Genomic DNA, 16654 nt, shown 5'->3' on the forward strand with positions numbered 1-16654 from the left:
GGACCAGGGATTGAACTTGTGTCCCTTGCACTGGCAGGTAGATTCTTAACCATTGGACCGCCAGGGAAATCCTCATATTGAGATTTTGATTAGGATTTGCAATGGCTCTCTGAATCTATTAATGGAGAATTGTTTTTCTAACAAGTATTGAGTTTTGGGGAATTCCATGGCAGTCCAGTGGTAAGACTCAACACTTTCACTGCTGAGTGACCAGATTCAGTCTATTGGTTAGGAAACTAAGGCCCCACAAACCGCACAGCATGGCCAAAAATGTGTGTGTGTGTGTACATATTTTTTCCTAATCCATACACATATTATATAGCAGTCTATTTATATAGGTATTTTTCCCCTTTAGCAAACATATATAGTGTTCTCTGTACAGATTTTGCACGTTTTCTTAAATTTATCCCAGTATGTTTCATTTTTTTATATTATTGTAGATTACATTGTTTTCTTAATTTTAAATTTCAGCTGTTCCTTGGTAGTATATAGAATCACATTAGATTTTTTTTTTTTTTAATAATGATCTTGACTCCCAAGTCAGGCTTCTCCAAGCCAGGCTTCAACAGTATGTGAACCGTGAACTTCCACATATTCAACCTGGATTTAGAAATGGCAGAGAAATCAGAGATCAAATTGCCAATATCCACTGGATCATTGAAAAAGTAAGAGTTCCAGAAAGACATCTACTTCTGCTTTATTGACTACACCAAATCCTTTGACTGTGTGGATCACAACAAACTGTAGAAAATTCTTAAAGAGATGGGAATACTAGACCACCTGACCTGCCTCTTGAGAGGCAGGCCAAGAAGCAACAGTTAGAACTGGACGTGGAACAACAGACTGGTTCCAAATCGGGAAAGGAGTATGTCAAGGCTGTATATTGTCACCCTGCTTATTTAACTTATAGGCAGAATACTTAATGAGAATGCTGGGCTGGATGAAACACAAGCTGGAATCAAGATTGCCAGGAGAAATATCAATAACCTCAGATATGCACATGACACCACCCTTATGACAGAAAGTGAAAAAGAACTAAAAAGCCTTTTGATGAAAGTGAAAGAGGAGAGTGAAAAAGTTGGCTTAAAAATCAAGATTGAAAAAATGAAGATCATGTCATCGGGTCCTATCACTTCATAGCAAATAGATGGGGAAACTGGAAACAGTGAGAAATTTTATTTTCTTGATTTCCAAAATCACTGCAGATGGTGACTGCAGCCATGAAATTAAGAGACCCTTGCTCCTTGGAAGAAAAGCTATGACTAATCTAGACAGCATATTAAAAAGCAGAGACGTTACTTTGCCAACAAAGGGTCCATCTAGTCAAAGCTATGGTTTTTCCAGTAGTCACGTATGGATGTGAGAGTTGGACTGTAAAGAAAGCTGAGTGCTGAAAATTGATGCTTTTGAACTGTGGTGTTGGAGAAGACTCTTGAGAGTCCCTTGGACATCAAGGAGATCAAACCAGTCAATCCTAAAGGAAATCAGTCCTAAATATTCACTGGAAGGACTGATGCTGAAGCTGAAACTCCAATACTTTGGTCACATGATGTGAAGAACTGACATTTGAAGAGACCCTGATCCTGGGAAAGATTGAAGGTGGGAGGAAAAGGGGACAACAGAGGATGAAATGGTTGGATTCCATCACCAATTCAATGGGCATGAGTTTGAGTAAGCTCTGGGAGTTGGTGATGGACAGGGAAGCCTGGCGTGCTGCAGTCCATGGTGTTGCAAGGAGTCGTACACGACTGAATGACTGGACTGAACTGACTCCTGAGACCTTGATAAAGTCACTTTTTAATCCTAAAGCATTTATATGAGATTCTTTGTGATCTCAGATATTCCTTAAACATGCACAGATTGGTCCCCAGCCAAAGTCTCAGTAATTACTCTACATGGATTTCAGCTCATTCCTCTTTGAAACTCTTTTGCAAAATTTCTAGTCACTTGACTCTCCTTGAGCCTCTGTCTGCTCATTTCAGTGAGAATGCCAGGTTGTGTTTGTCTTCTTCCTCCCTGCACCGTAGTCTGTAAATTGTTTACTGGCAGAGAGACTGCATGATGTCAGGGCTTGCCTTGAGTCTTTTCTATCAAAGATTGCAGTGCAGCTCTTCCTGTTGGCCACTGTTTTAAAATTGTATAGTTTTCCCCTTTTGATTTTCTTTTTATTTAATTATAGCACAAGGGTAATTCTGAACCGTGCTTCTCCCTCAGAGCTAGATTGGAAATTAAAGATACGTGTTTAATGATGTACTGTACTTACAGGAACAAAAAATGGGGGCAGTTTATTTTGCCTTTAAAAAAGCAGTAATGATTGAATCAAGTTATGACTGAAGGTTGAATCTCTTGTAGAAACACTGAGAATGTAATGATTTTGACTTTGTTTTAGGAACTGTTATTTTCATCATTTTATTCTCTAGTATACATGTATTAAATGTTTAAGAATTGATTTTTTAATCTTTTCCAACTTCCTTGATTATAACATCTTGACTTATTCAGGTAGTTTACTAAATACTTTCTAGCAGTGAGCATGGCTTCTGTTTCTTTTATGTGTCTACTTTGGCTTACTAAACTCTCATTTTAGATTGGCTAACTTCTAAGTGGAAATAACTGATCCAAGAGTAAAGTTCTTTTCTTTGTCAGTATGCTGATATCAGATATTACCAGAATATTAGCCAGTTGCTTATGATGAAATATTCAATAGTGGAATTATAACCTGCTGAATAGTTCTATTATTTGTTCATTCTTTTTGTTTTGAAGGTTAAAGTAATATTGATTTGTAATAGAAAAATTTCAATTTATTTAAATTCTGATTAGGGAAGAAGTATAAATCAGATTTAACCTCCATAGTGAAGTGATATAGCCCTTTTTTTCAGACTAGTTTTTAACATATGAAATTTGATTATAATTGTGATTACTGTCATTGATGTTTTAATGACATTTTAAGTTATTTAAATGATCATAGTAAAATTTGCTATTGACTTTCCCTTTTTTATCTCACTACCTAAAGCAAACATGGTTGATCATTCATTCATGCTTCTACATGAGTAAAAGTAAATTATTAAAAAAACCCCACAGGTATTTTCTGTTGTTAAATTTATAATTTACCTAAGAGTGGTTTAAAATCTATTAGGTATGGCTATTGATGCATTTTAAGATATTAAAATGCTTCATGAGGTTGACTTATTTTAATAAATTGATATCATCAAAGTTTGAATAAGTTAATTTTAAATTATTATTTTTAAATTTAATGACTGATTTAGTCATAATATCTTTGTCCCTTCCTTTAAGTTCGAAAATTTTCTAACTTACAGAAAAATATTTGTTGTTCAGTCACTAAGTCATATTCAGCTCTTTGCAACCTCATGGACTGTTGCATCCCAGGCTCCCCTGTCCTTCACTGTCTCCCAGAGTTTTCTCAAATTCATGTCCATTGAGTCAGTGATGCTATGTAACCATCTCATCCTCTGCTGCACCCTTCTCCTTTTGCCTTCAGTCTTTCCCAGCATCAGGGTCTTTTCCAGTAAGTCAACTCTTCACATCAGGTGGCCAAAGTATCAACTTTCAGCTTCAGCATCAGCATCAGTCTTTCCAATGAATATTCACCATTGATTTCCTTTAGGATTGACTGGTTTGATCTCCTTGCAGTCCACAGGCCTCTCAAGAGTCTTCTCCAGCAGGACAGTTTGAAAGCACCGAATCTTTGGCACTCAGCCTTCTTCATAGTCCAGCTCTCACACACGCACATGACTCCTCAAAAAACCATAGCTTTGACTGTTTGGACCTTTGTTAACAAAGTGATGTCTCTGTTTTTTAATATGCTGTCTTGGTTTTTCACAAAAAAGTATAAAGAGAAGTAAAAGGAATTTCTTTGTACCTATTATATAGATATAACAACTTTTAGCATTTTAGCTTTCACTTTCTCTTTTTTTACATAAATATATATTTTTTTTCTGAGCCATTATTTATTCTCTACTTCAGAAATTTAGAATTTATACAATACTGTTTTCTGATATATTATACATATTCCAATTTCAGTGATTATTCTAATAATTTTATAGCTGTTTGATTTTATTCTCAATCCAACGTCCAGTAAGGATTACACACTGCATTTAAATATTTGTTGTATTTCAAATACTTTTGCTTGTCTTTTTTTTTTTTTAATTTTTATATTCCATTGATTGAATTTATTATATTTTATTAAACCAGCCTTCTGTGGAGGGACATTTTTTCCCCAATAATTTTTCATAACAAATAATGTCTCAAAGAATACTTAGGCATATGTTGTTTTGTATTTGTGGACATGTATCCTCATGGCATCTTGTCCCATCACTTCATGGGAAATAGATGGGGAAACAGTGGCAGACTTTATTTTTTGGGGCTCCAAAATCACTGCAGATGGTGACTGCAGCCATGAAATTAAAAGACGCTTACTCCTTGGAAGGAAAGTCATGACCAACCTAGACAGCACATTCAAAAGCAGAGACATTACTTTGCCAACAAAGATCCGTCTAGTCAAGGCTATGGTTTTTCCAGTGGTCATGTATGGATGTGAGAGTTGGACTGTGAAGAAAGCTGAGCGCCGAAGAATTGATGCTTCTGAACTGTGGTGTTGGAGAAGACTCTTGAGAGTCCCTTGGACTGCAAGGAGATCCAACCAGTCCATTCTGAAGGAGATCAGCCCTGGGATTTCTTTGGAAGGAATGATGCTAAAGCTGAAACGCCAGTACTTTGGCCACCTCATGCAAAGAGTTGACTCATTGGAAAAGACTCTGATACTGGGAGGGATGGTGGGCTGGAGGAGAAGGGGACGACAGAGGATGAGATGGCTGGATGGCATCACCGACTCGATGGACATGAGTCTGAGTGAACTCCAGGAGTTGGTGATGGACAGGGAGGCCTGGTGTGCTGCAATTCATGGGGTTGCAAAGAGTCGGACACGACTGAGTGACTGAACTGAACTGAACTGATCTTCAGGATAAATCCCTATATGTAGAATTAGACTGCGAAATCATTAGACAGTTAGTGTATCTTTATCTTACAGATTTCTCTTCTTTATCTTTTTTTACTTTCTTCATCCGTTTTACACTAAATATATTGATACATGCATTTCTTTTCTCCTCCAAATATTTGGGAATATGGTATGATTTTGACATCTTGACTTTGTATATTGAGTAGTTAGCTAAAAAGTTGTAGAAACAAAATAAATGTGTACAGTAACAAAATGACTGTTGTAACTAATACAAGTGTTAAACACCTCAGGAGTTGTAGCCTAATTGGAAAAGATAACAAGTCAAGAGAAAGTATTCATTTTAAAAGACATTGTCATTAATTTATAGCAAATAAAGTTTATGAGACTAATGAATTAGAATTTGTAATACTCTTTAGTTCTGAATAAGTAAGTTGTCTTTAAAGCAACTTACTAGGCCTGAACATAGTTTAGCATTTATATTTGTGTATATATATACATGTATACACACACATATATGAATTACATATATAATAGAGACACCAACAGCTATACATCATTTACTGTATGCTGTGTACCTTGTCCAACAATACATATACATTAAATTACTTAGTTTAATCTCCAGCAACCTTATGAGATATAATTGCCACTTATAGATGAGGACAGTGAAGCATAGAAATATTAAGTGATATGCTATTACTTATTCAGCTAATTTGGAGAAGGCAATGGCACCCCACTCCAGTACTTTTGCCTGGAAAATCCCATAGAAGGAGGAGCCTGGTAGGCTTCAGCCCATGGGGTCGCGAAGAGTCAGACACGACTGAGCGACTTCACTTTCACTTTTCACTTTCATACATTGGAGAAGGAAATGACAGCCTACTCCAGTGTTCTTGCCTGGAGAATCCCAGGGACGGCAGAGCCTGGTGGGCTAATTAGTGGCAAAGGCAAGATTTGAACCCACATGGTATTTATTATAGATTCTGGACTTTAATGACAATGCTTCACTACTTATATTGGACTTGGTATTATTTTTCTGTATTAAGACTAATTAGTAACCTAACATTCTATATGACTTTGATTCTGAGTTCTTAATCAATTGCACTGCTCTGTTTCTTTCCTTGAAAGAAGTATATTAAGATTTTCTCTAGTTGTTATATCAAATTTGTTATCATAAATGGTGATACAAGAATAGAATTCTGTTCATAACAGCAACAGCTGCTCACAAAGAAACCATTTTATGCCACCACCCATGGCAGAATACTGAACTATGTGTTCTATTTTTCTGACCCATTAAAATTATTTACGTTTCCATTTTTCAGTGGATGATTCAACAGCCACACAAAGCAGCAACATTTTTTGGATGCATTGGGATAGATAAATTTGGGGAGATCCTGAAGAAAAAAGCTGCTGAAGCTCATGTGGATGCTCATTACTATGAACAGAATGAGCAGCCAACAGGAACTTGTGCTGCATGCATCACTGGTGGCAACAGGTCAGTGTTCTCTGAAGGCGAGCTCTGTACCAATTGACTGTTTAAGCGCCGGTAAAATCTGAGTTCAAATCTGAGTTTGGAATTTAGACTTCGTGTTTATAATGGTTTTAATACTTAATAAACCCTTCTTCCTTATATCACTTTTCCTTAGTTTTTTTTTTTTTCCTTTCTCGAACCTGCTATTGTCTCCATGAAATATAATGAAATGGAAATTTGGAGATCATGTGTTCTTGCCTGTGCTTTTTATGTGTGTGTGTGTTAGTTGCTCAGTTGTGTCCGACTCTTTGAGACCCCATGGACTATAGCCCACCAGGCGCCTCTGTCCATGGAATTCTCCAGGCAATTATACTAGAGTGGGTTGCCATTCCCTTCTCCAGGGAATCTGCCTGACCCAGGAATTTAACCGGGTCTCCTGCATTGCAGTCAGATTCTTTACCAGCTGAGCCACCAGAGAATTAGAGTTAAAAATGAAGCACGTTTTATTCAATGTTTTATAGCTAGGTTCTTGCCAAACTGACATTAAGAAGAATGTCCTTTTCAACATATCCTGAGATTGAAATGTTAAAATATTTGTGCATATATATTTTAATATATATATAAAATATTTTTATGTATTTTATCATGTATAAAATATTACATTATATGCAGTCTCTTATGGATTACATCATCTAAGGCAGTTCTGGCAAATAGTTATCTGTCCATACTAAACAACTTCAGTCATGGGTAGTGTACTACTCAAAAAACAAGCCATTACATTTCTAAACAGCTTTGCTTATCAGAAGATTTTTCTTTCTATTAACTTGAATGCTGTCTGTCAGAGCCTGCCAGGCATTGATTCTTTCTGTGCCTTTTGCAGTTATATCATGGTGTATCTTCTGTACCTTCATGCTTTGCTAACTGAACATTACCATGTTGCTTATCAGCACAAGCTTTTTTCCTCCATTGGAAAAGAAAAAAATGATTTTTTTTGTTATTGTTAGAATCCACAAAGATGATCTCTTTTAAAATAACAATTCACTCGATACTTCACATACCTTATAGCTAGAAATGCAGTATGTCCTCCCCCATTTTTTGTCTCCTTTTTCTTCTTTCTTGCCTCTTGTCTTCTTTTCCTTATTTCCTACCTTATCTCTCCTCCCCTTGCTCCATTCCCTCTTTTTACCTCATTTATTTTTGCACACTTTTGACTTCGCAAACATATGTTAAAAACTCGACGATATTCTACACAGTAGTCATGAAATAGCTAAAATAAAACTTTCAGAAATAGTTATGGTACCAAAGCCATTTTAAAAAATAAAGTTACAGGAAAGTAGTAAAGTTCTCCTGCCAACAAAAAATAGTATTTGTAATAAATAAAACCATCAATTGTTGAGATATTGAGATATACTTAATTAGACCTTTCCTCTTTTCAGTTTTTCTAAAATTACGTTTAGTAGGCAGGTGCAGAGATTTCCTGTTAGTGAGAAATGGATCAGCTTTTGCCTGTTTTACCACTCAAGCTACAGTAAAATTGCTAAATTGTTTTTATATGTTGTTATTTTAAAGAGCATTTGTGATAATACAAGGTTTTCCAGATGTCAGCAGCTTAATTTATATACTCATATGAATTGCATTGTCAGTATTATTTAGGTAATATTGGAAGTCAGAAACTGAGGGAAACGTTTGCTATCTAACTCATTTTCCAAATTGTAGAACTTAATAAATTTGGATAAACTTTTAAATAGAGCTAGAAACTCTTACTTCTACTATCCCAAACTCAGATTAAGGCAGTATTTTTCTTACCCGGGTTCTTTTTCTCCAAACTCTGAACCAGATACACTTGGATAGTAAGAATACGTGTATTTTCTTTTGGAGGACTAGTTTTCTATTGAAGAGTAGTTTTATTATCAGAATAGAATTCAGTAGCTCATACTAAAAGTATTTGCTTTTATTTAGTAAGCATTTTATGCCAAAATTTTGCAGGAGTCATGATTTCTAAAATATATTTTATAGATTGAGTGGTTATTCTTAATTTATAATATAGTTATTTTGTATATGCATGTATTGATGCACATCATGCTTATTTTCATTAATCCAATTGAACATAAACAGAATGTATCCTTCAGTTAGTCACTCAGTTGGCATATGGGTGAGTAGAAATATGTTTTTGAAGATAATTGATTTTTTCAAAAGAGAATCTAACCATGTTATCAAAATCTTAAGTGATGATGTATTTGTGGGTTTCTTTTTGTTTTTTTAATCACAACTGTTACCAAAAAAAGTTGGAAAAATTGGCAAGTTATTTTTTCTTATTTCTGGATCAGTAGGAAAAGGAAAAGTATTTTTGTTTGTAATGTAAACAATTATTGTGTTTAATTGTTGGACAATAATAAAAAGTTGTATGTGATACTTGGCAGCAAAATTTTAAGTGTAGTATTGTGGTTAGATTTTTCAGCTTCAAAACTGGACCAGCACAGGGTGTTTTCAACTATAAAAAGTAATTTAAATCTATTATAGTGCATAAAATGTAATGAATTGCAAATTAATTTCTCATAGTAAATACGGTCTACATATATATGTGTGTTTTACAAAATTAATCTCATGCTTGGCTTTTAAAGCATTAAATATCAATGGATATTCTGTTGATACTTGAAAACTGAAGGTTTTCGTTGCATATGTATTTTTTCTGTATAACTATATAGTAGCTATTTCTTACCTGCGTTTTGAACTATTAAAATGTAGAGGGTAGATAATTTTATCATTTTAGTATCAAAAGGAAGCTTAAATGCTAGTTTCTCGAAATACCAGATATTTAGATTAATGTCTGTGTTTTTATCAAGGTACCAAGATGTCTTACAAAATTTTTAAAACAAAATTAACATTACTTTAGTAAAATCAATATACAGCAGTTTGAAGAATTAAGAATTAAAATGAAAGTCATAGTGAAGTATTTCAGACAGAGAAGGAGATATATCACATGACATCCCTTACATGTGCAATCTAAAAAGAAATGATACAAGTGAACTTACTTACAAAACAGAAAAAGACTCACAGACTTACAAAATGAACTCATGGTTGCGGGGTGGAGGGGGGCGTTCCATGGGATAGTCCAGGAATAGTTAAGGACTTTGGAAAGGTCCTGTATATACTGCTATATTTAAAATGGATGATTAACACAAACCTATTGTATAGCACATGAAACTGTGCTCAATGTTATGTGTCAGGCTGGATGGGAGGGGGTTTTGGAGGAGAATGGATACATGTGTATGTGTGGCAGAGTCCCTTCTCTGTTCACCTCTAACTGTCCCAGTTGTTAATTGGCTATACTTCAATACAAAATGTTTTTGGTGTTAAATTAAAAAAGAATTAAAATGAAAACAAAAGTTTCAAAAATAGTTAACTGTATAATTAACTATTATAATTAAGTAAATAAGTAATAAGACTGTAAGTAAAAGCCTATTTACATTTTGTTGTTTTAGATCACTTGTAGCTAATCTTGCTGCTGCCAACTGTTACAAAAAGGAAAAACATCTTGATATGGAGAAAAACTGGATGTTGGTAGACAAAGCAAGAGTTTATTATATAGCAGTAAGTATTTGACTAATTCAAATTTCTGGTACATATTTTTACTATAAATTATAGTTGTTTGTTGATGTACATTTAAAAATAATTGTCTCATCCTGCAAATTATATACCCATCTCAAAGCATATTTTGGGCTCACTATTAAAAATTAAGAACAGAAATATGATCATTCTGTGGTAACATAATCTGAATTATTTACCTTTAAGTGTACCTCCTTTTGGATACATTACATATAGATGTTTTTAACCAAGTGTCAAATTCTGTATTAAATGTTAAGGAAGTAATTCTGGAAATTAGCCTGTTATATTTATAGGCTGCATATGAATGATGCATGCGTTGTGTGGGAAAATGTTAGTAATATAATTGTTCACTGCAAACAGTTAGAGCTTATTTGCCTAAAAAATCTTAATTAGTATTTATTCCATAGTAATTACCATGACACCTTTTAATTTAATATTTCAGAGACATTGATCATGACAAATCTGTTAAATATCAGAATAAGGGCAGCATGTAATTTCAATTATTAAGTCTTCTGACATAAAAATAATTGGTTAAGAATTCATTTATAAAATAAGACTGTAATACAAATTCTCCTGAATTAATCACCCTGTGAAAATCTTGTTTTTATTTAATATGAGTTAAATGTGACTGATGAAAAATAAGTAGATACCCCTGAAAAATTATAAGTACTTCATATGCATATATGGTTTTGATATAACAGCTGCTGCCATTTACTACCTGAGCTGTGAAACAGCTGGTAAGATGTGTAAAAAATTGATTATCCAGTAAGAACATGTTTATTGAAAATATAATTATTTCTTTCAGTCTAGTGTTAATGTCTCCTACAGCATGTTTATGTGCTCTGCTGTAGGCTTTACAAGGTTGGTATTGATTCTTCTGTATAGCAAATCCTGTCCCTTTTATAGCTGTCAAGTAAATGCTTACATTGAGAGGATTATATAGAGGAAAGTCACATTATGTCTTCTGCTAGTATGTAAGAAAAACATCTCAAAATTTAAAAAATTTTCTGTGTTATCTTCTGTTTTGTTTTATTTCTCAAAATTGTCTCATTTTTTCATTAATGTCTTGGTAGCAAGTGTTTGTAGTGTAGCTGTAAGGGGGTCTATGCATTATCTTAAACCATCTTGTATTTGAAAGTCAAAGAGCACATGGTTTAAAGTTTGTTGTTATTTATGCTATATTTTCTGACTGAAATTTGGCAATATATAATGATACAAAAATATTCTTACCCTGACAGTTAAAATTCTTGGTATGTCAATATATTAATTGGACCTCAAGTTATGAGCTAACTTGGAAACAACTCATAATTTTAATGATTATGCACATATAACACATCTAGCCAATTTTGCATGAATGAAATTTTTGTAGCAGTATAGACCCATTTGCAACCAACAAATAATTGTAGCAATTATACACTAGCCAGCTTTGGGTAGATGGAATTTTTTTAGTAGTGTTAACTAGTTATTCGAGTACAGTTTTTTTTTTTTTCAAGTACAGTTTTTTATAAAGTGTAGAGTGATCAGTTTTGGTCAAAATAATACAATTGAATTACTTTTGAGACTTGTGTGGTGTATTCAGCCAGAAACAAGTATCAAAACAGATTGCAGTTGATTCATCTGTTTGTAGCTGTTATCTCTTAGTTTCTGTGTCAGCAATTTCATAAAAGAATGCTCTTTCACACTGCCAGGTAAATCTATAGTTTGTTCAGAGTTGGCTATTTAAATAGTTCTGGAAATAGTAGATTCACACCGGATACTTAGAATGCTATATATTCTTGGTGAACATTCAACAAATATTCTGCTTAACAACTAAGAAGATAATTATTATTCATTAAAATCTGTGATATTTCTTCAGAAATGTAATGTTATTTCTACAGACTTTCAGCTGTTCTTTTAAATATTTAATTTCCTTTGTGTTCAGAGTATCCGGTCTAGTCTTAGAAAACTGCAAATTTAGATTGAGTTGATAGATATATCTGTACTTATTTCAAGAAATCAAATGGGCTTTCTAACACTTTCAGGTTCTAAAGGGGTTTGTAGTCATCTCACATCATCATCGTAAACTTTGGAGGTTCAACAAGTTGAAATTGTGGGAGCTCTTTTAAATACAAAAGGTTTTTGATCTAAAGAAGTGGTTCAGTATATCCAGCATATTTCCATAAGTAAAATGTCTGTCTGCATTATACAAAATAATCTAAATCTACATACTTGACTTTTTCCTCACTTTTCCATGAATTATTAATGGTCAGAAGCATTAAGAAAATTTAAAACTTTTCATCATTTTCTCTGTCACATAATGCATTGAATCTATAATTGAAAGCAAAAACTTGTCTTATAAAAAATTGAAGTATAGAATATGCATACACCAGTATTCTCTTTTGGTGTAAACTGTCCCACTTATGGTATATAAACTCAAATTTTCCATGTTTAAACCAAATTCTTAGTAGATATTTAGGAATTCTTGGTTATATTAGTAGCTAATTGATTTTTTAAAACATAAACCTTAGTTGCTCTTTACCTTAGAATCAGATTGACATGTCTGTTTATTGAAAGAAATATTGTTACAGTCGCCCTCTAAGACTGTGATATTTAGGAAAGGTTTATGAAAAAGATGAGGTTGGAGCCATTAATTTTGTAAACCATGTGTTTTCTTTTTAAGCAATATTAATGTGCTGTGAAAAGTCAGCAAATTAGTGCTTTATTTCATCTTCCTTCTTGGTTTTTTATAATTATTTTTATATTTTAAATATTTAAAAATTTACATTTTGTTCTATAACCATAATTGTTACAGACTTGTTCTGTGTTTAAATGATCTAAGTGATTACCATCCATTTCTTTACTCCATTTACCTCATTCCTTTATTGTTTACTTTGACTGTCCCTCAATTGGCTGCATTATTTAACATTTCCCAACCAATGAAAGACTAAGAACTCTCTTCTTGAGCTTATTTTCATGTTGTTTTTATATGTGAATGACACCTTGTTTGGTGTAATATTTCATGAAACAAAGTGCCTTGTGGACATTTCTTCATTGTCCCTTAACACTTCTTATGGGAAGTGTAAGGTCAGGTTGGTTTTTATTTCTGTTCTTTACTATTACTTTCTTTTTTTCTGTTTACTTTGAATTTCATTTGCCACTCATTTACTCCTCTTCCTTCATTCTGTTCCACCCCGCTTCCAGCTTTGGAAGAATAATTTATTGGAGACTTTTCTCTTCTACTATAGACATTTAGTGCTGTAAAATTCTCTCAAAGCATTCATTTGACTGTCTCTCACAAGTCTTGATATGTTTACATTTTCATTTAGTTTGTAATACTTTCTACTTTCTCTTTGGCTTTTGTATATGACTCATGGATTATTTAGAAATGTGTTGTTTTTTCCCTAAATATAGAGATTTTCCAAGGATCTTCCTCCTACTACCATTATGCGTTTTTGTATTCCTCCTTGCAATTCTGATTTCTCTTCATATATTTTGAAACTCTTTTATTAGGGGCATAAATGGATGTGGTTGATTATTTGACTCATTTATCATTTTGAAATATTTATCTCTCATAATATACTTTGTCCTCAGTTCTACTCTGTCTGATATTAGTATAACCAATATAACTTTCTTTTGACTGTTGATATTATGGTATATCTTTTCCCACTCTTTTACTTGTAACTTATTTGTCTCTTTAAAGGGGATCTCTTATAGGCAACATGCTACTGAGTCTTATTTTTTGTCCATCCTAACAAGGTCTACTTTTTGATTGGAATGCTTATACCATTCCCATTTAATATAATTACTGATATGGTTAGATTTGAGTTTTTCATCTTGATATTTGTCCCATCTGTTCTTTAATGTCTGTTTTCTCTTTTCTCCTGTTTTTTGGGTTAATCTAGTATTTTTATCTCCATTGTTGGTTTAATATCTCTAACTTTCTCTTGTTGTTATTTTAGCAATTGATTCAGATGTTATATATATTTAAAACATTGTAATCTGCCTTCAGATAATGCTGTATGGCATCACACATGGTATAAGAACCTTGCAGTAGTACACTTCAGTTTCATCCTTCCTAGTCTTCGTGCTATTACTGTAACACATTTTATTTTCTAATTTTGTGTTTATTTTTGAAAACAGCTTTATTAATACATTATTTGCTTACCATACACAGCCATATTATAGTTTTACATGTGATAAACACTATAACATATTTGTTGAAATCATCAAATATCTTTTAAAGTGATTTAAATAATAAATGTATATATGTTTGTTTAATTACCATTTCTAGAGCTCTTCATTTCTTTTGTTTAGAATCAGATTTCCACCTGGTATGATTTTCCTTCTGACTGAAAACCATTTTTTAGCATTACATGTGTTTTGGTCTGTTGATGATGGATTCGTTCTGTTTTCTTATGCTTGAAAAGTCTTTATTTCACCTTCATTTTAAAAGAAACTTTTGCCAGGTATGTAATTCTAGTTTGACAGGTTTTTGTCTTTTAGTACTCTGAAAATGGTGCTGTACTGTCTTGTCACTTGCGCTATTTAGATGAGAAATCTGATATTCTAAAATTTGATTCTCTGGATGTCACATGCCACACACCCCTGATTCTGTCTCTTCTTAGAGATTTCCTGTTTATTGTTGATTTTGATCAGTTGATTATTGTGCTTCAGTTTTTAGTTTTAGTTTTCTTTTCATGTTTATTGTGCTTGGGGATTAACTTCTTAGAGCTGTGGATTTATGGTTTTTATTACGTTTGAAATGTTTTCAGCCATTATTTCTTTAAATATGTTCTTTGCCTCAACATCCATCACCTCCTACTGGGTCTCGGAGTACTTCTGTATTAGGACACTTGCAGTTTCTTATTGTGATGACTAAGGATTGCTACTAGTAGGTACAGGACAGTAATGTTGCTAAACATCCTGCAATACATGGGACAGAACCACACAACAAAGGATTATCCAGTGGTAAACATCAGTACAGCCAGGGTTTAAGAAACCCTGTTCTAAGGCTAAATAATCCCTATGACTGAAGCAAGATTTATCTATACTTGGTGCAGTGCCCTGTTAATTATGAGTTTTTTTGCTCTAGATGATGGAAATAAATACCATTTCCAGAGGTCTGTGTGCCTAACTATTGTATAATCTTTTTCCCTGTAATACTTTTAGATCATTCTTTCTTGGGCTCTGGTCTGGTGAATGTTCAAAAGCAAACCCTCTGCACATTTCTGGGATTCTCTGTAAAGCTTTTTCTTCTAGGATATCTGGCCTCTGATGTCTGCCTGCTCTGGTCTTCCTTGATTCTCAGCTCTATCTCCTCAACTTAGTGGGCTGGGAACTCTCTCAAGGCAGTAAGCTAATTCAGTTTTGTTGAATTCTGTTTAAGAGAAGCTAAAGGCAAAGGAGAAAGGGAAAGATATACCCATTTGAAAGCAGAGTTCAAAACAATAGCAAGGAAAGATAAGAGTGCCTTCCTCAGAGATCAACGCCAAGAAATAGAGGAAAACAGTAGAATGGGGAAGAATAGAGATCTCTTCAAGAAAATGAGAGATACTAAGGGAACATTTCATGCAAAGATGGGCTCGATAAAGGACAGAAATGGTATGGACCTAACAGAAGCAGATGGTATTAAGAAAAGGAGGCAAGAATACACAGAAGAACCATACAAAAAAGATCTTAATGACCCAGATAACCACGATGGTGTGATCACTCACCTAGAGCCAGACATCCTGGAATGCGAAGTCAAGTGAACCTTAGGGAGCATCACTACAAGTAAAGCTAGTGAAGGTGATAGAATTCCAGTTGAGCTATTTCAAATCCTAAAGGATGATGCTGTGAAACTGCTGCATTTAATATGCCAGCAAATCTGAAAAATTCAGGAGTGGCCACAGGACTGGTAAAGGTCAGTCTTTATTCCAATCCCAAAGATGGGCAATGCCAAAGAATGTCCAAACTGCCACACAATGGTACTCATCTCACATGCTAGTAAAGTAATGCTCAAAATTCTCCAAGTCAGGCTTCAATAGTACGTGAACCGTGAACTTCCAGATGTTCAAGCTGGTTTTAGAAAAGGCACAGGAACCAGAGATCAAATTGTCAACATCCGCTGGATCATCAAAAAAGCAAGAGAGTTCGAGGAAAACATCTACTTCTGCTTTATTGACTATGCCAAAGCCTTTGACTGTGTGGATCACCACAAACTGGAAAATTCTCAAAGAGATAGGAATACCAGACCTGCCTCCTGAGAAATCTGTATGCAGGTCAGGAAGCAACAGTTAGAACTGGACATTGAACAACAGAGTGGTTCCAAATCAGGAAAGGAGTACATCAAGGCTGTATATTGTCACCCTGCTTATTTAACTTATATGCAGAGTGCATCATGAGAAACACTGGGCTGGATGAAGCACAGGCTGGAATCAAGATTGCTGGGAGAAACATCAATAACCTCAGATATGCAGATGATACCACCCTTATGGCAGAAAGTGAAGAAGAACTAAAGAGCCTCTTGATGAAAGTGAAAGAGGAGAGTGAAAAAGTTGGCTTAGAGCTCAACATTCAGAAAACTAAGATCATGGCATCTGGTCCCATCACTTCATGGCAGATAGATGGGAAACAGTGGAAACAGTGACTGA

At 34.1% G+C, this 16654-nt stretch overlaps 1 protein-coding gene across 2 annotated transcripts in view; it reads left to right on the plus strand.

The window, feature by feature from the left end:
• ADK (adenosine kinase) overlaps nucleotides 1-16654 on the plus strand; it is a 550542-nt gene that overhangs the window by 261395 nt on the left and 272493 nt on the right. For both annotated transcript variants that reach the window (XM_010852351.1, XM_010852352.1), the window contains exons 5-6: nucleotides 6289-6461; nucleotides 9920-10028. In XM_010852351.1, the coding sequence (XP_010850653.1) occupies nucleotides 6289-6461; nucleotides 9920-10028 (282 nt within the window). The remainder of the gene's footprint in view (nucleotides 1-6288; nucleotides 6462-9919; nucleotides 10029-16654) is intronic.

The sequence above is a fragment of the Bison bison genome, unplaced genomic scaffold (assembly GCF_000754665.1).
Source record: "Bison bison bison isolate TAMUID 2011002044 unplaced genomic scaffold, Bison_UMD1.0 scf7180017864309, whole genome shotgun sequence".
In the NCBI taxonomy this organism is placed as follows: Eukaryota; Metazoa; Chordata; class Mammalia; order Artiodactyla; family Bovidae; genus Bison; species Bison bison.